This window comes from Mobula hypostoma, chromosome 10 (assembly GCF_963921235.1).
Source record: "Mobula hypostoma chromosome 10, sMobHyp1.1, whole genome shotgun sequence".
NCBI lineage: Eukaryota > Metazoa > Chordata > Chondrichthyes > Myliobatiformes > Myliobatidae > Mobula > Mobula hypostoma.
Genome location: NC_086106.1, coordinates 107,245,091 through 107,270,741, shown reverse-complemented (window position 1 = coordinate 107,270,741; position 25,651 = coordinate 107,245,091). Strand labels below are relative to the sequence as shown.

The 25,651-nt window shown below is 42.0% G+C and overlaps 1 protein-coding gene across 3 annotated transcripts in view; it reads right to left on the bottom strand.

Moving 5' to 3' along the window:
- LOC134353101 (calpain-5-like) overlaps nt 1-25,651 on the bottom strand; it is a 190,757-nt gene that overhangs the window by 37,104 nt on the left and 128,002 nt on the right. For all 3 annotated transcript variants that reach the window (XM_063061001.1, XM_063061002.1, XM_063061003.1), the window contains 5 exons: nt 21,727-21,858; nt 16,495-16,703; nt 14,456-14,648; nt 6,121-6,296; nt 4,515-4,592 (listed from right to left, as the gene is read on the bottom strand). In XM_063061001.1, the coding sequence (XP_062917071.1) occupies nt 4,515-4,592; nt 6,121-6,296; nt 14,456-14,648; nt 16,495-16,703; nt 21,727-21,858 (788 nt within the window). The remainder of the gene's footprint in view (nt 1-4,514; nt 4,593-6,120; nt 6,297-14,455; nt 14,649-16,494; nt 16,704-21,726; nt 21,859-25,651) is intronic.

Here is a 25,651-nt window from a genome sequence, read left to right as displayed (position 1 = left end):
CTGTGCTCAATTCTGGCTGCCTCACTACAGAAAGGACGTGGAAACCATAGAAATGGTGCAGAGGAGATTTACAAGGATGTTGCCTGGATTGGAGAGCATGCCTTATGAGAATAGGTTGAGTAAACTCGGCCTTTTCTCCTTCGAGGGACGGAGGATGAGAGGTGACTTGATAGAGGTGTATAAGATAATGAGAGGCATTGATCGTGTGGATAGTTTGAGGCTTTTCACCAGGGCTAAGATGGCTAGCATAAGGGTCATAATTTTAAGGTGCTTGGAAGTAGGTACAGAGGAGATGTCAGTGGTAAGTTTTTTCTTTTACGCAGAGAGTGGTGAGTGTGTGGAACGGGCTGCCAGCGGCAATGGTGGAGGCAGAAATGATAGGGTCTTTTAAGAGACTTCTGGATGGGTACATGGAGCTTAGAAAAATGGAAGGCTATGGGTAAAGCCTAGGTAGTTCTAAGGTAGGGACATGTTTAGCACAGCTTTGTGGGCCAAAGGGCCTGTTTTGTGCTGTATGTTTTCTATGTTTCTATGTTAACCAATAAAGCTTGAATTTTGAAGAACACTTTCAAGTGTATCAATGTGAACTACTTACTGAATGCACCAAGCATTCTCATGTTGTATCAGTGTTCTTGTTTACCTCAAGAATCTTAAGCTCAATCTTTTTCCAAATTCTTCTTGTGCCCTATAGTTGTACAAGAGCTCTATGTTCTGTTCTTTCTGTCCTTTTGTGCATCACCAATTATAATCACTCAGCCAATGTCAGCTGTGCCTTTTACAGGACTCTCCTTTCCTTTGTAGAAGTCTTTGTAGAATAATTTCCGATTAATATTGTCACTGTGTTGTACATCAAGATAAATCATCACCTCGAATTTGTAATAACAGTCAAAAATTGTAAACTGAGTTTTGAAAGGATAATTGAAGGAAAGTTTAATAGCCTTCAACACCATTTAAATCTGGCTATCTGACACTGAATGGAAACACTTAGGTCTTTGTTGTGTGTCCAGAGCCAACTACAGGAATGCTTGGTATAAATAGACATTGCAGTTCATACTGAGGGTTGAAATTGGAGGTGTTGCAGAATAAGTGGCTAAACCAAAGTCTAAATAGTTGGGTAGGTATAAATTACGTAAGGTATTTTTAATGTGTAGCGCTCTCAGTAATACCAGACGGACTGTTAACTGTTAATCACTTATTACTAAAATGGCTTCTCTGAGGTGTTATATTAAAATGGCGTCTCGTACTGTTAACTGCTGAGCAAGGGGTTCTCTGTAACAGCAATGTTTGGGTTATACAAGGTGATAATGGAAACTTTGTTCATTTGTTAGCCAATGGAAGTCATGTTCTGTTATCTTTTAAATGTGTGCTGAGTTGAGGAGTGCAGACTTTTTCGGGAGGCAAGCAGAGAGGACGGACGTGTGAGGAACGGACAGCGGTTCCAGGGCGGCGTATACCGGACCTCGGGGGTTCAGAGGGTGGTCGGAGTCTCGGAAAGACGTTGTGGATGGAATCGGAGGCGTAAGCTCCAACATGTTAAAATATTACGTGCACAAGACTGATAAGTTACTTATATGGCGCCTTTTCTTTTAGTTGTTGCTACTAACCCATCACCAAAAATTTGCTATAAAGTATAATCTTTTACTCGCACTTTGTATATTGTTTCATATTTGTGTCATGGCTGATCATTGGGCGACTCACACCTTATCCACACCAAATGCCATACTAGATCTAGTACTAGGTAATGAACCGGGTCAGGTCACAGATCTCTCAGTGGGTGAGCATCTGGGGGACAGTGACCACCGCTCCCTGGCCTTGAGCATCATCATGGAAAAGGATAGAATCAGAGAGGACAGGAAAATTTTTAATTGGGGAAGGGCAAATTATGAGGCTATAAGGCTAGAACTTGAGGGTGTAAATTGGGATGATGTTTTTGCAGGGAAATGTACTATGGACATGTGGTCGATGTTTAGAGATCTCTTGCAGGACGTTAGGGATAAATTTGTCCCGGTGAGGTAGATAAAGAATGGTAGGGTGAAGGAACCATGGGTGACAAGTGAGGTGGAAAATCTAGTCAGGTGGAAGAAGGCAGCATACATGAGGTTTAGGAAACAAGGATCAGATGGGTCTATTGAGGAATATAGGGAATCAAGAAAGGAGCTTAAGAAGGGGCTGAGAAGAGCAAGAAGGGGGCATGAGAAGGCCTTGGCGAGTAGTATAAAGGAAAACTCCAAGGTATTCTTCAATTATGTGAAGAAAAAAAGGATGACAGGAGCGAAGGTAGGACCAATTAGAGATAAAGGTGGGAAGGTGTGCCTGGAGGCTGTGGAAGTGAGCGAGGTCCTCAATGAATACTTCTCTTCGGTATTCACCAATGAGAGGGAACTTGATGATGGTGAGGACAATATGAGTGAGGTTGATGTTCTGGAGCATGCTGATATTAAGGGAGAGGAGGTGTTGTGGAGTTGTTAAAATACATTAGGACGGATAAGTCCCCGGGGCCTGACGGAATATTCCCCAGGCTGCTCCACGAGGCAAGGGAAGAGATTGCTGAGCCTCTGGCTAGGATCTTTATGTCCTCGTTGTCCAAGGGAATGGTACCGGAGGATTGGAGGGAGGCGAATGTTGTCCCCTTGTTCAAAAAAGGTAGTAGGGATAATTTGGGTAATTATAGACCAGTGAGCCTTACGTCTGTGGTGGGAAAGCTGTTGGAAAAGATTCTTAGAGATAGGATCTATGGGCATTTAGAGAATCATGGTCTGATCAGGGACAGTCAGCATGGTTTTGTGAAGGGCAGATTGTGTCTAACAAGCCTGATAGAGTTCTTTGAAGAGGTAACCAAGCATATAGATGAGGGTAGTGCAGTGGATGTGATCTATATGGATTTTAGTAAGGCATTCGACAAGGTTCCACACGGTAGGCTTATTCAGAAAGTTAGAAGGCATGGGATCCAGGGAAGTTTGGCCAGGTGGATTCAGAATTGGCTTGCCTGCGGAAAGCAGAGGGTTGTGGTGGAGGGTGTACATTCAGATTGGAGGATTGTGACTAGTGGTGTCCCACAAGGATCTGTTCTGGGACCTCTACTTTTCGTGATTTTTATTAACAACCTGAATGTGGGGGTAGAAGAGTGGGTTGGCAAGTTTGCAGATGACACAAAGATTGGTGGTGTTGTAGATAGTGTAGAGGATTGTCAAAGATTGCAGAGAGACATTGATAGGATGCAGAAGTGGGCTGAGAAGTGGCAGATGGCGTTCAACCCGGAAAAGTGTGAGGTGGTACACTTTGGAAGGACAAACTCCAAGGCAGGGTACAAAGTAAATGGCAGGATACTTGGTAGTGTGGAGGAGTAGAGGGATCTGGGGGTACATGTCCACAGATCCCTGAAAGTTGCCTCACAGGTGGATAGGGTAGTTAAGAAAGCTTATGGGGTGTTAGTTTTCATAAGTTGAGGGATAGAGTTTCAGAGTCACGATGTAATGATGCAGCTCTATAAAACTCTGATTAGGCCAGACTTGGAGTACTGTGTCCAGTTCTGGTCACCTCACTATAGGAAGGATGTGGAAGCATTGGAAAGGGTACAGAGGAGATTTACCAGGATGCTGCCTGGTTTAGAGAGTATGCATTATGATCAGAGATTAAGGGAGCTAGGGCTTTACTCTTTGGAGAGAAGGAGGATGAGAGGAGACATGATAGAGGTGTACAAGATAATAAGAGGAATAGATAGAGTGGATAGCCAGCGCCTCTTCCTCAGGGCACCACTGCTCAATACAAGAGGACATGGCTTTAAGGTAAGGGGTGGGAAGTTCAAGGGGGATATTAGAGGAAGGTTTTTTACTCAGAGAGTGGTTGGTGCGTGGAATGCACTGCCTGAGTCAGCAGTGGAGGCAGATGCACTAGTGAAGTTTAAGAAACTACTAGACAGGTATATGGAGGAATTTAAGGTGGGGGCTTATATGGGAGGCAGCGTTTGAGGGTCGGCACAATATTGTGGGCTGAAGGGCCTGTACTGTGCTGTACTATTCTATGTTCAAAGCATTTGCACTGTTTGGCGGGGTCGACGGCTATTCACCCTAGGCAATGGGGGTCGGGGGGCAAAGACCATTACAAATGCATAGTTTGTCAAAACATTACTATCAGCAATTATTTCAAAAATTTCCGAAGGTAATTCAAAAGAGATTCTCTTATTGAACAGTCTATGGGATTCCACAGAAGGGGAGTCTAAATCATTTACTATCCCCCTTTGTCTACACAAGTGTGAGAGAAGAAATAACTGGTGCAGTAGAGGGACTGGGGGAGATGGCATTGCTGGGGGTGGGGGGGAAGAGCAGGTGGCATGGGGAGGGAGGGGTGGAAAATTAAATTACTTCCCCTGCTGGTTCTGTTCTTCTCTACCCTGACCCCACCTCGGAGACTCTCTCCTGTGACTCCCAGTGGAGCTGCCAGCACCCTGTCCCTCTGCATTCAGAAACTATTTCAGGGTAGTCTAGAGGCAACGTACAAACAATGAATTGACTTACCAGAACTCACCATCATTCTTAACATCAACGTCAATTCTTTTAAGTTCCTTTTTTGTCACTTTCTTCCATTCTTGTGAACTAGAAAAATCAGACAAATACTTTAAGTGTTTATGAAGCCCAGTCGTTTTGCAAAAAAAAAACAAATTGCTGGAGAAACTCAGCAAACAGGCAGGATCTGTTGGGGCAAAGGAATGGTTGACCTTCAGATCAAGACCCTGATGAAGCATCTCGCCGAATCGTCAACTGTTTTCTCTTTTCCACAGATGCCGCCTGGCCTGCTGAGCTCCTCCAGCATTTTGTGCATGTTGTTCAAGAAGGTCATTGCAGAGAGAACACAAATGTTCTGCAGAACTACAAACACTTGGTCTCACTGACGTAGAGGAGGCCACATTGACAGCATCAAATGTAGTGGACAAGGTTAGAGGTGGTGTGTGTGATTCTTTGCCTGACCTGGAAGGGCTGTTTATGTCCCTACTTGGCAGTGAGGAAGGAGGCGTAGGGACAAGTGTAGCAACTCCTCTGGTTGCAACATAAGGTGCCAGAGGATGGGGAGGGGTGGGGGTGGGGTCGTGATGAACAATCTAGGGAGTCCTGCCGAAGGATCTCGACCCGAAACGTCAACTGTACTTTTTTCCATAGATGCCGCCTGGCCTGCCGAGTTGTTCCAGCATTTTGTGTGTGTTGTTTGGGTTTCCAGCATCTGCAGATTTTCTCTTGTTAGTCATTGTCAGAGGGAGAGTGGCCCCAGTGGGAGGCAGAACCTGGTGGGAGGGGAAGGGAAGATGTGACTGGTCACAGGAATCCAGCAGAAATGCCAGAGAATATTGTGCAGGATGTAGAGGCTGGAGGAGGGAAAGATGAGGACCAAGAGAATTCTATTTCTGTTCTGTCTATAGGGGAAGGTCTGAAAGCAAAAGTTCAGGAAATGGAGGAAAAGTGAGCTAAGGCTCCATCAACCACATTTCATAATAAAGAAGGGCACCAGATATCCAAGAGTGGAAGCTTCTTGGTGGAGATGAAGAAACTGACAGAAACTGACAAGAGGCTGGTTTGGAGAAGGTGTATTCAAAGTAGTGAGAGAGTCAGTGTGTTTATAAGAAACAGTCTCTTGCATCTCCAGTTACAATAGATTTTGCAACAGTACTACTCTTGTACAACTTTTCGTTCATTCATTCATTATGTGCCATGTATTATGATGTGGCCATGACAATGATTGTTCTTGGCAAATTTTTCTACAGAAGTGGTTTGCCATTGCCTTCTTCTGGGCAGTGTCCTTACGGGATGGGTGACCCCAGCTATTGTTACCTAGATTTAATTCCTCATTTGAATTTAAATTTGATATCTTTTCTCTCCGTCGGTGGTCTGGATACCTGCATTTGCATCTCCAGTGATATAATCTCTACATTGCCAGACTACGACTATAAAAATTAATTACCTGAATCAGGAAATGAAACACATATAGTGATACATCTTGTATTTAATGCGTGTGATAGCAGACCATGTTCTATTACCCCATGTTTTCTCAAACACAAAAAGGCCAACCTATGAAGATTTCTCCAATCTAGCTTCTTGTTTAATTCATGAACTGGCAATGGTTATTACTCACTTATCACTCCAAGGGCCCAGCCATTCGACTTTTCCCCATGGGTTCCTCATTTTGATCATAAACACCTTTTCCGGAGTGTTACCCAGACGGACTCTTTGCATGTTTGTCACAGAATACGAATGCTCTGTCTTCAGTCCATGCAACTTGCTGGCCATCACCTTCCTGTTAACTCTGTCCTATAAATATACAAGAGGGCTTTGTTCGTTTATCAGTGGTTTGCTAAAAATAAAAGTGCATTGCGTTTACTGTAAGTACACGGTAGCTCAGTAAGAACCTGGTTGCTCATTCATCTCTGTGCCATTCCTGGCACTAGCCTTTCCCCTTCTTCATTTCCTTAATATCCCCAAATGCCCTCAAAAAAGAACCTCTTGAGTCTCATGGCTTTTTATGTTTTTAATTTGCCTTAGAGTTCTTGGATATGTTTCTCTGTTTTAACTTTCTTTCTATCCTAATCCTACATAAGAATATTTAATCAAAGATGGATAACAGAGATATCATGCCATGGTTGAGATTAGAGAATAAGCAGTGTCTTTGGACAAAAATTCAACTGGATAATTTACAAGATTTAATTTTGGTATTATGTCAAAAACCTCTTTCCACATAAACAAAGGCTCACAAATCAACCAATATACACAATAATATATTTTCTCCCCTAGAGTCTTTCTAACATTTGGACATAACTCCATGAGGCCAAATAAAGCTTGCAACCCACTAAAACGTTTGAACTCTTTCAGCACACAAGTACTCCTTAATTGGTTATGGATTTAAATACAGCTGAACAGTTATGATTAGAGCAGGCATTCATAGAAACATAGAAATATAGAAATCCATTCATTTCATTCATTGAGAGTTCAACTAGATTCCAGAATTGGTACAACTAGAGTCATTTTCTCTGTGTTCACCTGCAGTGGGAGCCACAGTTGCACGGCTGAATTCAACCACACCACAGAACAGACGTGAAGATATATCTATTGTGATGGCTCAGTGCATGGGCAGTCAAGCATATCTTCCAAGAGCAATTAAAACTGGCTAAATAGCTCAAGAGGTCATCAACTTTAATTTCAGCTGGGTGATTTTTGTATCAAGGCTTCTTTGCAGAGAGATTGGTGCACTTTCCTTAACTTTTATTCATAGTCTAAAAGGAAAATGTATCTCCATTTAACAAGAGGACCTTAAATGCCCCTTTCTCGGTGGATAGGATTAAGAATCCAATTAGAATCAAATACTTTGGGATATAATTTTCTACCTCATTGCTCTGCATCAATGTATTACATTTCTTCAGTGTTATAAAGTTTGCTAATGGCATACAAGCTACTTGCGCCATGTATCTGTTCTATCATGGACATTTTTTTTTCGTCCATCATGTGAAACGCAATGGACTGTGATGTAGCTGTTCATTATTAAATTCAAACATTATATAAAATTTATATACATTATATAGCTATATAACATATTGATGCAGCTATAAAGAAGGCAAGGCAGTGGTTAAATTTCATTAGGAGTTTGAGAAGATTTGTTTTGCCACCTAAAACACTCGAAAACTTCTACAGATATACTGCGGAAAGCATTCTGACAGGCTGCATCACTGCCTGGTTTGGGGGAGTAGGTTGCTACCACACAGGATCGTAGCAAGCTGCAGAGAGTTGTAAAATTAGTCAGCTCCATCGTGGGAACTAGCCTCTGTAGTATCCAAGGTATCTTCAAGGCACGGTGCCTCAGAAAATCGGCTTCCATCATCAAGGACCCTCACTACCCAGGACATGCTCTCTTGTGATTGTAACCATCAGGAAGGAGATACAGAAGCCTGAAAGAACACACTCAGTGATTTAGGAAAAGCACACAAACACACACATATACTTACTTTAATTCAGATTTATTTATTTATCATGTATTGTATTGCTGCTGCAACATTAATAAATTTCACAAAATATGCCAGTGATATTAAACCTGAATCTGATATAGAAACATAGAAACAGGGAAAACCTACAGCACAATACAGGCCCTTCAGCCCACGAAGTTGTGCCGAACATGTCCCTACCTTAGAAATTACTAGGGTTACCCATAGCCCTCTATTTTTCTAAGCTCCATGTACCTACCCAAAAGTCTCTTAAAAGACCCTATCATATCCGCCTCCACCACTGTCGCTGGCAGCCCATTCCACGTACTCACCACTCTCTGTGTAAAAAAAACTTACCCCTGATATAGTCGGAGAGATAGAGCAATACGAGCAGTCCCCAAATAGTCCTTCCAGCTGAGGTGACACTTCACCTGTCAGCCTGTTGGGGTCACATACTGGGTTCGGTGCTCCTGGAGCGGCCTCCTTTATCGGTCAGTCCGACGTAGATTGGGAGGCCGCTTCGCTAAGCACCTACCAGAAGAAGCAGCATCTCCCAATGGCCACCCATTTTAATTCCTCTTCCCACTCCCATTCCGATTTGTCAATCCATGGCCTCCTCCACTGTCCCAATGAGGCCACACTCAGACTGGAGGAACACCACCTTATATTCCATCTGATCAGCCTCCAACCTGATGGCATGACCATCAATTTCTCTAACTTCCAGTAATGCTTCAACCCCTCTTCACCATTTCCTATCCCCTTTTCTCTCTCTCATGTTATCTGCTTGCCCGCCCATCACCCCCCTCTGGTGCTCCTGTCCCCCTTTATTTCTTTCTTCTGTCCTTCTGCCTCTTTCACCAATCAACTTCCTAGCTCTTTGCTTCATCCCTCCCCCTCCAAATTTCACCTATCACCTGGCATTTCTCTCTCCCTCTCCCCACCTTCCAAATCTACTCCTCAGCCTTTTCTCTCCAATCCTGCCGAAGGGTTTTGGCTCAAAACGTCAGCTGTGCTTTTTTTCCCATAGATGCTGCCTAGCCTGCTGAGTTACTCCAGCATTTTGTGTGTTATGAATATAGAACGTAGAACATAGAAATCTACAGCAATTACAGGCCCTTCGGCCCACAATGTTATGCCAACCATGTAACCTACTCTAGAAACTGGTGAATGCAGCAGGCAACAGGTCAGGTCTGACAAAGGGTCTCGGCCGGAAATGTCGACTGTACCTCTTCCTTTAGATGCTGCCTGGGCTGTTGTGTTCACCAGCATTTTTTGTGTGTGTTGCTTGAATTTCCAGCATCTGCAGATTTCCTCGTGTTTGCGTCTAGAAACTGCCTAGAATTTCCCTACAGCATATCCCTCTATTTTTCTAAGCTTCATGTACCTATCTGAGAGTCTCTTAAAAGACCCTATTCTGCCTCTACCACCGTCACTGGCAATGCATTCCACACCCCCTGTGTGGAAAAACTTACCTCTGGCATCCCTCTTGCACCTTAAAACTATTCCCCTTCATGTTAGCCATTTCAGCCCTGGGAAAAAGCCTCTGGCTATTCACACAATCAATGCCTCTGGCTATCCACATGATCAATGTGGAACAAAGGACAGCACAGCACAAGAACAATCCTTCAGCTCATGATATGTGACGCCAATTTAAAATGGACACATCTGCCTGCATATGGTCCATATCCCTCTCCATTCCCTGCCCGCTCATGTGTCTGAGTAAATACGTCATAAGCACTGCTATTATATCTGCTTCCACCACCTCCCCTTGTGTTTCAGGTACCTACCACTTGCTAAGTAAAACTCTTCAAACTTTTCACCACTTGCCTTAGAATTTATGATGTCTAGTATCTGAGATTTCCACCCAGGAGACAGACTTTAGCTACCCTATCTACAGATCTCAGAATTTCATGTGTGTCTGTTAAGTCACCCCCCCCCCCCGCCAGCCTCCATTGCTCCAGAGTAAACAACCCATGTTTCTCCAATCTCCCCTTTGTGGCTAATACTCTCCAAACTAGACAACATCCTGATGAACGCAAACACGAGGAAATCTGCAGATGCTGGAGTTTCAAGCAACACACATAAAAGTTGGGAGGAGAAGATGGCGGCGTGCCTGCGTGTGCACAGCCCTCCGGTGAAAAATGATATCGTATCTGTTAAGTAGGGGCCGTGGACAATTCTGATTTGATGGAGAATTGACGTGAAAGCACAGAGGAACATCTGGAAAAATTTCTGAAACGCCCGTCCGCTGCTGTCGTTACTGTGTGAACATAGAACATAGAATAGTACAGCACAGTACAGGCCCTTCGGCCCACAATTTTGTGCCGACCCTCAAACCCTGCCTCCCATATAAGCCTCCACCTTAGATTCCTCCATATACCTGTCTAGTAGTCTCTTAAACTTCACTAGTGTATCTGCCTCCACCACTGACTCAGGCAGTGCATTCCACGCACCAACCACTCTCTGAGTAAAAAACCTTCCTCTAATATCCCCCTTGAACTTCCCACCCCTTACCTTAAAGCCATGTCCTCTTGTATTGAGCAGTGGTGCCCTGGGGAAGAGGCGCTGGCTATCCACTCTATCTATTCCTCTTATTATCTTGTACACCTCTATCATGTCTCCTCTCAACCTCCTTCTCTCCAAAGAGTAAAGCCCTAGCTCCCTTAATCTCTGATCATAATGCATACTTTCTAAACCAGGCAGCATCCTGGTAAATCTCCTCTGTACCCTTTCCAATGCTTCTACATTCTTCCTATAGTGAGGTGACCAGAACTGGACACAATACTCCAAGTGTGGCCTACCCAGAGTTTTATAGAGCTGCATCATTACATCGCGACTCTTAAACTCTATCCCTCGACTTATGAAAGCTAACATACATAAGCTTTCTTAACTACCCTATCCACCTGTGAGGCAACTTTCAGGGATCTGTGGACATGTACCCCGAGATCCCTCTGCTCCTCCACACTACCAAGTATCCTGCCATTTACTTTGTACTCTGCCTTGGAGTTTGTCCTTCCAAAGTGTACCACCTCACACTTCTCCGGGTTAACCTCCATCTGCCACTTCTCAGCCCGCTTCTGCATCCTATCAATGTCTCTCTGCAATCTTTGACAATCCTCTACACTATCTACAACACCACCAACCTTTGTGTCGTCTGCAAACTTGCCAACCCACCCTTCTACCCCCACATCCAGGTCGTTAATAAAAATCTCAAAAAGTAGAGGTCCCAGAACAGATCCTTGTGGGACACCACTAGTCACAATCCTCCAATCTGAATGTACTCCCTCCACCACAACCCTCTGCCTTCTGCAGGCAAGCCAATTCTGAATCCACCTGGCCAAACTTCCCTGGATCCCATGCCTTCTAACTTTCTGAATAAGCCTACCGCGTGGAACCTTGTCAAATGCCTTACTAAAATCCATATAGATCACATCCACTGCACTACCCTCATCTATATGCCTAGTCACCTCCTCAAAGAGCTCTATCAGGCTTGTTAGACACGATCTGCCCTTCACAAAGCCATGCTGACTGTCCCTGATCAGACCATGATTCTCTAAATGCCTATAGATCCTATCTCTAATAATCTTTTCCAACACCTTTCCCACCATAGATGTAAGGCTCACTGGTCTATAATTACCTGGACTATCCCTACTACCTTTTTTGAACAAGGGAACAACATTCACCTCCCTCCAATCCTCCAGTACCATTCCCGTGGACAACGAGGACATAAAGATCCTAGCCAGAGACTCAGCAATCTCTTCTCTCGCCTCATGGAGCAGCCTGGGGAATATTCCGTCAGGCCCCAGGGACTTATCTGTCCTAATGTATTTTAACAACTCCAATACCTCCTCTCCCTTAATATCAGCATGCTCCAGAACATCGACCTCACTCATATTGTCCTCACCATCATCAAGTTCCCTCTCATTGGTGAATACCAAAGAGAAGTATTCATTGAGGACCTCGCTCACTTCCACAGCCTCCAGGCACATCTTCCCACCTTTATCTCTAATCGGTCCTACCTTCACTCCTGTCATCCTTTTTTTCTTCACATAATTGAAGAATGCCTTGGGGTTTTCCTTTACCCTACTCGCCAAGGCCTTCTAATGCCCCCTTCTTGCTCTTCTCAGCCCCTTCTTAAGCTCCTTTCTTGCTTCCCTATATTCCTCAATAGACCCATCTGATCCTTGTTTCCTAAACCTCATGTATGCTGCCTTCTTCCTCCTGACTAGATTTTCCACCTCACTTGTCACCCATGGTTCCTTCACCCTACCATTCTTTATCTTCCTCACTGGGACAAATTTATCCCTTACATCCCGCAAGAGATCTCTAAACATCGACCACATGTCCATAGTACATTTCCCTGCAAAAACATCATCCCAATTCACACCCGTAAGTTCTAGCCTTATAGCCTCATAATTTGCCCTTCCCCAATTAAAAATTTTCCTGTCCGCTTTGATTCTATCCTTTTCCATGATAATTATAAAGGCCAGGGAGCGGTGGTCACTGTCCACCAGATGCTCACCCACTGAGAGATCTGTGACCTGACCCGGTTCATTACCTAGTACTAGATCTAGTATGGCATTCCCCCTGGTCGGCCTGTCCACATACTGTGACAGGAATCCATCCTGGACACACTTAACAATTTCTGCCCCATCTAAACCCTTGGAACTAATCAGGTGCCAATCAATATTAGGGAAGTTAAAGTCACCCATGATAACAACCCTGTTATTTTTGCACCTTTCCAAAATCTGCCTCCCAATCTGCTCCTCTGTATCTTTGCTGCTACCAGGGGGCCTATAGAATACCCCCAGTAGAGTAACTGCTCCCTTCCTGTTCCTGACTTCCACCCATATTGACTCTAAAGAGGATCCTGCTACATTACCCATCCTTTCTGTAGCTGTAATAGTATCCCTGACCAGTAATGCCACCTCTCCTCCCCTTTTTCCTCCCTCTCTATCCCTTTTAAAGCACTGAAATCCAGGAATATTGAGAATCCATTCCTGCCCTGGTGCCAGCCAAGTCTCTGTAATGGTCGCTACATCATAATTCCATGTATGTATCCAAGTTCTCAGTTCATCACCTTTGTTCCTGATGCTTCTTGCATTGAGGTACACACATTTCAGCCCTTCTACCTTCTGGTCGGGAATCTTTCGGAGGGTAGGTCTCAAAATCCCCGGCCTTGCCTGCTTTTGGCGACCGAGTAGGAGGTCGAATCGTTCAGACAGAGATGGCACTCAGTACTCGGTGTTGGAGAGCTGATCAGAGCTCGAAGTTTTCGGATGACGCAGAGTCTGATTGTGGTCGGCATGGCAGGGAGAGTTTTTCTTCCTTCTCCTGTCTGCGTGAGATGTGGGACGTTTGAGAAACTTTGAACTTTACTGCGCTCATGGACTTCTTCATCAAGTTATGGTATTGTTGCACTGTTTGTAACTATATGTTATAATTATGTGGTTTTGTCAGTTTTTCAGTCTTGGTCTGTCCTGTGTTCTGTGATATCATACCGGAGGAAATAATGTATCATTTCTTAATGCATGCATTACTAAATGACAATAAAAGAAGACTACGTGGCTTCATAATCTAAATATTTTCAAACACAAAAGGTTGCTGGTGAACGCAGCAGACCAGGCAGTCACCCTCTCCTAAACCTTCACATTCTTCCTGTACTGGAGAGACCAGAAATGCATACAGTACTTTCAAAAAAAAAAATGGGCCAACCAAAGTTTTATACAGCTGCAAACTGACCTGCCAAATTTTATTCTCCAAGTATCTTGATCAGTATTTTATTTAAGGATGATAATTTTCCAATCAACGTGAGAGCATACAGGCAGGAGTAGCTAAGAATTTCTTTTTTTTTCCAGCTATATTAACCTTTAAAAATCCAATTCAAATATACAATATACCTGTATATGCAGAATGACTGCTAGAATATGTTCCAAGAAAGTATGGACTGCAATTCTATGATTATTTTCTGAGAGACATCATTTGTCCAAAATCGTACAGTAAGTTTAATCAAATGCCCAACTAAACTAATCCCTTCTGCCTGCGCAATGTCCGTTTCATGCATATTTACAGGAATGCCTCTCACATATTTGCCTCCACCACCATCTCAGGGAGCACATTCCCACCACTTTGTAAAACAAAATTGCCCTATCTTTCTCCCTTAATTTTGCCCCCTTTCAGCTTAAATGCATGTCTTCCATTTTTTGACATTGCAACCATGGGGTAAAAGATCCTGAATGCCTACTATATCTATGCTTCTCATAAACCTCTACCTCTGTTGCTCCAGAGAAAACAACCTAAGCTTGTTCAACTTCTCCTTATAACAGAAGTTCAAAGCCTTAACATCCTTCCTGTAATGGGGTGACCAGAATTGAATGTAATACTCCAGGTGCCATCTAAATAGAGCTTAATGAAGCTACAACACCACTTCTCGACTCTTGAACTAAAACTCCTCAAGTAATTCAACTTATAGAAATCAGACAGAAAAGAGGGACATACATGGATGGAACAGCTAATCATCCCTCCTCGCTTGTAAACTTTTGACAGCTTCTCAAATAGCTTCACATAACTGAATTTGCTTTCTGCACAGTTGGCATTCTGCACGTCTATGGTTTCTGCCACTGCGCCAGTGAAATCAACAATGGCATCGCCCGCATTTCCTCCATCCAGAGCTTCATAGCAACCTGCCAGCCTGTAAGCAAGAACACAATGGAATTCCACAATGAGAGGAATTTTTGACATTTGAGATGAAAACTTAAATCAGGACCTGATATGAAATGAAATTATACTATGACCATTGTTCCTAAACTACCTCATCATCTGTTAAACTTCTCCCAGTACACAATATTAAATCTGAAATAGCTTATGTTCTTGTTGGATCCCTCAAGATACTGATCAGAAAAATATATTGCTTGCAAACTCCATGAATACATCCTCCACAATTTACTACCGATTTATTTTGGACAAGCTACAAGCAGGTTAAAGTCCCCTGTGATTATTGCAACGTGTATATCAAGATTCCTGATTTATACCATGCTCAGATTTATCATTTTTTGAGGGGGTGGGGGTTGTGCATTCTCTACGTACTGCTCCTAGTATTTTTCTACCTCATGTTATTTCTTAGCTTCACCCATTCAGATTTTACTTTTTGATTTTCTATACTTACGTACTTCTTATGCAGAACAGACTCGATGGGCCAAACAGCCCAATTCTGCTCCTATGTCTCATGGTCTTCCATATTGTATTGTACTTGTCTTTCTCCCTGTGCAATAACATGCACAATTTGGAGACTTGCCATCATTCATGATATCTATCATCTGCTTGCTCTACCTCTTCCATCAGGCAGAAAATGTCAATAAGGTTGGAAGAGTGAAGAGAAAATTTACAAGGATGTTGTTAGGACTTGACAACCTGAGTTATAGGGAAAGGTTGAATAGGTTAGGACTTTATTCCTAGAGAATGAGGGGAGATCTGATAGAAGTATACAAAATTATGAAGATTCAGATAGGGTAAATTCCACTGAGGTTGGGTGAGACCAGAACTAGAGGTCACAGGAAAGGGTGAAAAGTGAAGTGTTTAAGGGGAACATAATGAGGAATTTCTTCAGTCAAAGGGTGGTGAGAGAGTGTGGAATGAGTGTGGAAGTAGTGGATGCATGTTAGATTTCACCATTTAAGAGAAATTTGGATAGTACATGGATGGGAGGGCCATGGTCCGAGTGCAGGTCAATGGGACTAGGTAGATTAATAGTTTGGCATGGACTAGATGGGTCAAAGGGCCTTTTTCTGTGTTGTACTCTTCTATGAGTCTATGACTCTAAGATACAAAAACCTGAAAGCAAATACTACTAGGCTCAAGAACAGCTTCTATCCTGCTGTTATAAGACTATTGAATGGTTCTCTAGTACGATAAGACCTCACAATCTACCTTGTTATGATCTTGCAACTTACCTGCACTATACCTTCTCTGTAGTTGTTGAACTTCATTTTGCTTTCTGTTATTATTTTATTTTGTTCTACCTCAATGCACTGTATGAACAGCACGCAAAACAAGCTTTTCATTGTCTCTCAGTACATGTGACAATGATAAATCAATTCCAATTTGTCTAAAGGCTCCAGTGTAAATACACGAAATCTGTGCATATATTCGCTTGTTGCTTGATTTCAACGCCTTCATTTTCAAATAGATCCAATGAATCATGTTCTGACAACAGTAAAAATTGAATAATTTAATGAGTTTCCTTTCAGACCAGAAACTATTCATTACCACGGAACTTCAAGTCTTAAATTGCTGCTCTGGAATACAAAGCAAATGATCAATGTTTACAGCAGAAGTGGGAGAATGAGACCTAATACAAGATTTAGTAATATTGTGAAAATCTGACAAACATGTCATGATCATTGGGACTACATAATACTAAATAAATTCCAGGGTCCCAAAACAATTGGACAGCTTATCTTTGGCACATGGTACAGGTAATCTGCAAATCTCCACACATTTCATTATCAATGGAATTAGTGATGGTTGAGCCATCTTACTTTGCATATGCTTTCTCCAATAATCCACTCCAGAATTCTTCCTTGGAATTCGAGTGACAAAACAGGAGCTTGCCATTCAGTGTTGGAAGACGATCATCTATCACAACGTCAGTCCATTCACCAAAGCGCCAAAACCGGAAGTGAAAGATGCCTGCATAATTACTTGGATTTTTTGAGTCCCAGTCCTGCTTCTTCCAGTCTGGGATGACCTGCAATCACCAAGAAGAAATTATTTACCACTGGTTAAATATAAATTTTGCAACCATTTTAAGCTATAAAATACAGTGATCGTTTTCTTGAAACTGAAGGGTCTTGATGGGTCTCAGCTCAGAACATCGACTGTTTATTCTCCATAGATGCTGCTTGACTTGCTGAGTTTCTCCAGCTTTTTGTGTGTGTTGCTCTGGATTTCCTGCATCTGCAGAATTTCATGTTCATAATTCTCTTTTGTCCCTTGCTTTCTTTGTTTCCCATTCACATTCGTCCTATTTTTTTACTGATAATTTTGCATTGAAAAGATATGTTTCAAATAATTTTTTTTTTTATTCCATGCTCTTTGAAGCCAAGGGCATTTATATTAACCAAGAAATAGAGCTAGTAGCCCTAAATATACATGGCTTCATGGCATTCTCAGAATGAAGGCTCTATACACTTGCCCAGTCAAAGAACAAACATGGTCTTAGGTGAATTTCCAAATATCTCCAAAGACCAGCAATACCAGCAAGTGTTCTATCTGGCAGAAATCTATTGAGGTTCCTATAAACTTAAGATGCTGATACTCAACAATTATTTCAGGAGAGCTCTCTCAATATCACCCAAAACAATACAGCACCCATAGTTTGTGCTTGGCATACACTTAGTGATCACTTTATTAGGTATACCTGTAGATTTGCTCATTAATGCAAAATATCTAACCAGCCAATCATGTGGCTGCAACTCAATGCATAAAAGCATGCAGACATGGTCAAGAGATTCAATTGTTCAAACCAGACATCGGAATGGGGAAGAAATGTGATCCAAGTGACTTTGACCGTGGAATAATTGTTGGTGCTGGGCAGGGTGGTTTGAGTATCTCAGAAACTGCTGATCTCCTGGTATCTTCATGCACAACAATCTGAGTTTACAGAGAATGGTGCAAAAAACAAAAACATGCAGTGAGTTGTAGTTCTGTGGGCAAAATGTTTTGTTATTGAGGGAGGCAAGAGGAGAATAGCCAGACTGGTTCAAGCTGACAGGAAGGTAACGTTAACTTAAATAACCAGGCAATACAACTATGGTGTGCAGAAGAGTATCAGGAACCGGAGTGATAGTGCTGTAGATGATGTAGATGGTTTACAAACAAAGGCAACGTGTAGTCAGACTCACAGCAAGGAGAGGCTGATGATAGGGCAAAATTGCGGTCAACAGGATGAGTTGCAGGATGAAAGGCAGGCAAAATCTAAAACGGTGAATACAGGACTGAAGGTATTATATTTGATACGGAATAAAATCGATGAATTTGTAGCACAGTTACAGACTGGTAAGTATACCTGAAACATGCCTGAAAGATTATATCATGGAGCTTAATGTCCAAGGATACGCATTGTATCGAAAGGACAAGCAGGAAGGCAGTAAAGGTGGTGTGGCTTTACTGGTAAAAAAAAATGAAATTAAATTATTAGAAAGAGGTGACAATGGGTTGGAAGGAGTTGAATCATTGTGAATAGAATTAAGGAACGGCAAGGGTAAAAAAAAACCCTGATGGAAGTAATATACAGACCCTCAACAGTAGTAAAGATGTGGTCTATAAGTTACATTGGAGATAGTAAATGCATGCCAAAAGGGAAATGTTACAATAGTCATGAGGAATTTCGGTACGCAGGTGGATTGGGAAAATCAGTTTGGTGCTGGATTCCAAGAAGGGGCATTTCTACACTGAGTAATTATTGGATGGGAGGTGACCTGATAGAGGTGTACAAGATAATGAGAGGCATTGATCGTGTGGATAGTCAGAGGCTTTTTCCCAGGGTTGAAATGGCTAGCACGAGAGGGCATAGTTTTAAGGTGCTTGGAAGTAGGTACAGAGGAGATGTCAGGGGTAATTTTTTTTTCTCTTTTTTTTTAAAAACGCAGAGAGTGGTGAGTGCATGGAATGGGCTGCCAGCAGCAGTGGTGGAGGCAGAAACAATAGGGTCTTTTAAGCGACTAATGGATGGATACATGGAGCTTAGAAAAATAGAGGGCTATGGGTAAGCCTAGGTAGTTCTAAGGTAAGGACATGTTCAGCACAGCTTTGTGGGCCAAAGGGCCGTATTGAGCTGTAGGTTTCTATGTTCTATGTTCTATGGCTTGTTAGAGCAGCTCATGGTTGAGCCCACTAGGGGATCAGCGATTCTGGATTGGGTGTTGTGCATTGAACTGGAATTGATTAGAGACCTTAAGGTGAAAGAACCTTTAAGGGGAAATGATCATAATATGATCGAATTTACCCTGAAATTTGAGAGTAAGAAGCTAAAGATAGATGAATCAGTATTACAGTTGTGTAAAGGAAACTAGAGAGGAGTAAGAGAGCAGTTGGCCAGAATTGATTGGAAAAGAACACAGGCAGGGATGACAGCAGAGGAGCAATGGCTGGAATTTCTGGAAGCAATTCTGAAAGCACAGGATATACACAGCCCAAAGAGGAAGAAGTATTCTAAAGGCAAGTTGATACAACTGTGACTAACAGGAGAAGTCAAAGCCAACATAAAAGCCACAGAGAGCACATGAAGTGTGTTAAGTTACTATTACTAGGGAGAAGGTTCTTGCGAGACTGAAAGTTCTGAAAGTAGATAAGTCATGTGGACCAGACGGTGTACCCTCCAGGGTTCTGAATGACGTGGCTGAAGAGATTGTTGGAAGCATTAGTAATGATCTTTCAAGAATCGTTAGATTCTGGGATGGTTCCAGAAGACTGGAAAATTGCAACTGTCACTCCACTCTTCAAGAAAGGAGAGAGGCAGAAGAAAGGAAATTGTAGGCCAGTTTATCTGACGTCAGTGGTTGGGAAGATGTTGGGATCAATTGTTAAGGATGTGGTAACAGGGTACTTGGAGGCACATGATAAAATAAGCCGTAGTCAGCATGGTTTCCTCAAGGGAAAATCTTGCCTGATAAATCTGTTGAAATTCTTTGAAGAAATAACGAGCAGGATAGAGAAAGGAGAATTGGTTGACGTTGTGTACTTGGATTTTCAGAAGGCCTTTGACAAGGTGCCACACATGAGGCTCCAAAACAAGCTATGAACCTATAGTATTTTAGGGAAGGTTCCAGCACGGACAAGCAGTGGTTGATTGGCAGGAAGCAAAGAGTGGGAATAAAGGGAGCATTTACTAGTTGGCTGCTGGTGACTAGTGGTGATCCACAGAGGTCTGTGTTGGAACCAATTCTTTTTATGTGGATAGGTGGTGGGGCAGTAGTTTTGAGGAAGTAGAGAGGCTACAGCATGACTTAGACAGATTAGCAGAATGGACATAGAAGTGGCAAATGGAATACAGTGTCGGGAAGTGTATGGTCATGCACTTTAGTAGAAGAAATAAAAGGGGTGACTATTTTCTAAATGGAGGGGAAATACTAAAACCCAGGTTGAGTCTTTGGTGAGGAGGATAAATGTGTTGTTAGCATTCATTTCAAGAGGACTAAAATATAAAAGCAAGAATGAAATGTTGTGATTTTATAAAGCACTGGTGAGGCCTCACTTGGAGTATTGAGAGCAATTTTGGGTCCCTTTTCTTCGAAAGGATGTTTTGAAACTGAACGAGGATCAAAGGAGGTTCACGATAATGATTCCAGGATTAAACAGCTTGTCATATGAAAAACATTTGATAGTTCTGACCCTAATTTTATTGCAATTCTGAATACTGAGGGGTGACCCAACTGAAACCTAAATGGTGAAAGGCCTTGATAGAGTGGATGTGGAACAGATGTTTCCTTTGGTAAGAGCGTCTAAGACCAGAGGACACAGACTCAGAATAGAGATGAGGAGGAATTTCTTTAGCCAGAGAGTGTTGATCTGTGGAATTCTTTGCCATAGGCAGCTGTGGAAGACAAGTCTTTATGTATATTTAAGACAGAGATCGATAGTTTCCTGATTGGTTAGGGCATGAAGGGATGGCAGAGGGTGGGAGCCAGGAGATTGGGTCTGAGGGGAAAAGTGGATCAGCCACGACGAAATGGTGAAGCAGAAACGATGGGCTAAATGGCGTAATCCGCTCCTATACTTATGAACATGGTCTTACGTTGAACCTTGAGGTATATGGGCTACAGCAGTAGCAGACCACGATCATACACTCAGTGGCTGCTTTATTAGGTAGAAGTGGTACCTAAAAAAGTGGCCACTGAGTGTAGGTGGAAAGAGGGGAAGGTTATAAGGGATATTGGTTGATGGGGTTGGGTGTGAAAGAGTTGATAGCTCCCTCTGTAAAGGAAAAGATCTCCAGTGGTACTGGAGATACCTAATAAAGTGGCCACTGAGTGTATCTTGCTGCAGTTTTTGAAATCCTACTCCATTTTTATGCTGGCACATTAGAGGCAAAGAGCTTCTCACACGTCATATTTGCATTGCCAGTAGGCTTGAGAAAAGTTAGATCAGCCATGATGTTATTGAATGGCAGAGCAAGCTGAACGGGCCAAATGGCTACTTCTGTTCCGAGTTCCCAAGCTGACTTGTGTCAAGTGTGACTCTAGACCCAGAGAGATAAGTAAAAGCTGAACAGATGTCTCATTCTACTTAATTTATTTGCCACCCCACTCCCACAACAGCATTTAAACTCAATTCCTCTGTTACAGTTTATGCTGTCAGCTATTCCTGTCTCATATTCTTTGCCTGATGTCTATTAGTGTTCTATTAATAATGCACTGGCCATCTGTATTTCCACATTCAATGCAGCTGTGACACATTTAACAATGAATAAGAAGCAATCAGAAGAGGACGAGATGAGGAAAATGAAAGCGGTTGTCAGCTGTGAAAAATGAATAACTTAATGCCAAAGTGATTAGTTCTAGCAAATTGCAAGTTAATATAAAAATGTGTAAATATGATTATAATGTCAAATAATCATCATTCAGTATCCTGCTCTGCTGAAGAACCATCTGACAAAATTGTAACTTCAAGTTTAATCTTGAGAAAAGACTAATGCACTGTTAAATAACATTGCATACTTCAAAGGTTTAAGTAACTTCAAGGCATTATCACGACCTAAAGGAAGTTCTCACCTTTTGCCACTGACCATCCCGAAGGGCTAAACAGGAACAGGCAGCTACAAACCAGCAATTCCCCAGATCCCCTTGGTTTAGATCGTGTGAACTGATTCCATTTACAAACAGCTGTGGAGATTCACATAGGTCCTGGTAGAAACAATAAAAAGACAAGAAAATTAACCCCAAACTTACAAAGTTCAAAGTACAGATGTTTCATTATTTCTAAATAGTCTACAAATTGAAAACCTTCTATATCCTTGATGCAAATACCCTTGATTCCATCCACAGAATATTGTCCTATCTAATCAGATTGACAAGAAGTTGGAAGGACCATTTATTAAATTTAAAAAAAGGTCTTGGAAGGCCACAGTCCCTGTCAATGTGTTAAGATATGGTGAGAAGAAACATCTTTACAAATTCACAACCTCACTTTGCACAATTGTGACCAGCAACAAGAAAGAAAACAATTCCAATCTTTACAACAGGAATTCTGCAGATGCTGGAAATTCAAGCAACACACATCAAAGTTGCTGGTGAACGCAGCAGGCCAGGCAGCATCTCTAGGAAGAGGTACAGTCGACGTTTCAGGCCGAGACCCTTCATCAGGACAGTCCTGACGAAGGGTCTCGGCCTGAAACGTCGACTGTACCTCTTCCTAGAGATGCTGCCTGGCCTGCTGCATTCACCAGCAACTTTGAAATCCAATCTTTGTAAGTATGACAGGATCTCTTTACTGTTCGCCTTAAGGAAAATTATCTATTACCTCTAGTCAAACAGCTTCTTCCTGATTTGTAGTTTGGGTTCTGCCCACCTAAATGCAAAGTGGACATGATCTTCACCATTTAAAAAACTTCAAGTAAAATGCAAAATCAGCATCAACTGCTAGAGGCTTTAATTGTAGATGAGAGGTACTGTGGAGCACCATTCTCAGCTTTCTTCCTGTTTTTTCTGCATGATGGCTTGTCAGTCCAGATTCTAATAAACAGGTCTGCCACGGGTGAAAGATAGTGTAGAATGGGGTGAAACAAGGCACTCACACATACAGCACCCATCAGCGAGGATATGTATGGTCTTGAAGTTCCTTCTTACCATTAATTGTCCACCGCCATTCGTGACTAGACATGGCAGGACTACAGAGATCTAATCCAGCATCTGTGCATTATTTAGTTTCATTTGCTGTGTGCTGTTGTAAACAGTCTCTCACTACCAGGTTAGAGTATCCTAAGGCATCAGTAGGGTGTACAATGGAGACAGCAATTGTCAGCTGCTGTTCATTTTCTGTCCAAGTGCAAACTAGAAATAGGTTGAGATTTTTCCACTGGGACTCAGTGCCACACAATGATTTCTCAGATCAGTTTTATTTTATTAATAATAATAATATTAATGGTTATCTAATCATGAAAAGGAAGATATCAACACCTTTGCATTTGCAGACAGTTGCAATATTAGCAAAAACTGATATTCGTTTGTGGTCGATGGTGAAAGGTGTGTTTCTGAATGAGTACTGCTTCCGTCCTGTCAATCAATTTGATTTGCTTTATTGCCCAGAATCAGTCAACTGCAACACTGGATATATTTCCCACTTGGCAACAAGTTCTCTTGAAGAATTTTCTTTTGTGGTCAATGTGAATATTTTAAGAAGTATTGAAAAATCTTTAGCAGCTTCATCTGTGATACAGATTAATTAAAACAGTTGTAAATCGAAGGCTTAAAGCTATGCGGGGATTTTAAAACATGCAGAAAAAAATGAAACAATTTGAAAGGATTTGAAGCAGCTTAGAACTATAATACATGCAAAGACTTTCAGTGAGTAATTTGGATTAATGCTAACTGACAAGGGGTGAACAGTACAAAACTGTCATTAGAGAATATGGACTACTGAAGTTGGAAAGAGATAAAATAGCAGAAGGTTGGCAGGCAGTTACAGATGACTTCTCAGAAATTCCTCAACATTAACGTAAAAGTAATGGCCAAACAGGTGAACCAAATGCCTGGACAGGCTAGTAGATGGATAAAACCTAATGCCAAGAACATTTTATCACATACAGATCCCATACAGCTAAGTAACTCTGTAAAATTATTGGTTAAACTGTAGTTATTTGGGATGGTCTTGGTTCCTATCATGACTGACAGTCAATAAGTGTCATAAGTTGGGATGTTAATGGTGATATCACATTTACAGAATAACATAAGACAGATACAGTCCTTTCAGCCCATCAAGTACCAAATATTCAGTAATGCTAATCCAATTTTATTCTTGCCATAACCACGTTAACAATCCCAGATTCTCCCTCTCAACCAGGGACAACTTACGGTGGCCAATTATTCTACAAAACTGTTATGTTCTTGGGATGTGAAAATAAGTCAGTGCTTCTGGAAGAAACCCACACAGTCACGAAGAGCAACTCCATGCAGACAGGCAGAACAGGAATCAGGATTGAATTTGGTTCACTGGAACTGTGAGGGAAATAGCTCACCCCTCTGTATACTAAGACAGAAAGGAATAATTAGCATTCTGGTTTCCTGCTTGCCCAGGCCTGCGCCCTGGAAACCTTCCAGGTGCAGATCCATGGTCTCACGAGACTGATGGATGCTACCACCACCTGGTTTCCTGCTACTTATCATTATTCAAAACCTTTATACAAAGCGGTGGGTATATGGATAAAAACAAGACTGAGTTTTGCTATGATGCAGTCTGAGCTAAACAGCCTATCCAAATAAGCTGACAAGGTTCTTAAATGAAGAATAATCAATGCAAGGCATTGCAGGCCCAATAATGCTTGTTAAATCTAAAGTCACCATGAACCATCCAGTGTCTTTGAAATGGAGAGTAGCAGGATTAACCCTGAAACAGCTGATATTAGCAAAAAAACAAACCCATGAGATACTATAACTGTGGTAAAATACTATTAGTTCAGAAGAAGTATATCTAGTATTTTTTTGAGCTGCCTGCAAAACATTGCCAGTGCCATCTTGGAAACCCAAGATTATAATTTATACTATACAAGCTTTCAATTGCTAGTATGTAAGATGGAAATAGGACAGAGTTAAAAACATATAATAGATTCATAAAATACATTTTCCTTTGGGTATTTTTTTTGCCATTTTCAGGAAAACCTCCTCAAATGGGTGTCGTGAGAAACTACAGAGAAAAATGCACGGCATTAGCACAGGATGAAATCAGAGTTCAAACAATTTACACATCATGCTCAATATGGGGGTTTCATATGTTAAATTCTGAAGCTATAGATCAATTGTACTGTTTGTCTATCGATGCAGGGAAATTATTTTTACACTAGGACCCCCGAGTTGACATAACTTTAAGAAAATTGGCCAGTCTTGGTTTAGTTCCCTTATGAGCCATCAGCAAGGGTGCACTCCATTATTTCCCAGAATAGATGGATGAGAGTTTTGTCAATCCCGTCCTCAAGTGCATTGCTTGCTTCAGTGTGGGAAAGCACTCTGTAGGAAAGTCAGTCAATCACATGATGTAACACAGAGTAGCCATGTCGTAAACAAGCAGTACCAGGTGAAAATTCAACGCAAGGTCTGGGTAGAATGGGAAATCAATATGTATCAGAGCCCTGCCTTGACTTCTTTTATATTTCAAATACTTCACTCATAATAAAAATATACACAAAAATAAACAGTGCAAGACTTCCACATTTATGGCCATTACATTCAGAAGTGTTAACTTTAAAAACAAACATAGCATTATTGCCACTAATAATGGGCTGATATTCATTGTTTGAGAGGGTTTATCACCCAACGTAGCCCCTCCACATCCTGTAGTGGAAAGAGCTTAGACCACAGTCCTTCCCCACAGAGCCTTTACTTTGGCTGCACCCAGCTATAACGCATCCCCCTTCAGCATGTAATCCTGCTGTCTGGGAACGTGCCAATTGGCAGCATTCTCTCCCAGACATCTCACTGTGCTGGA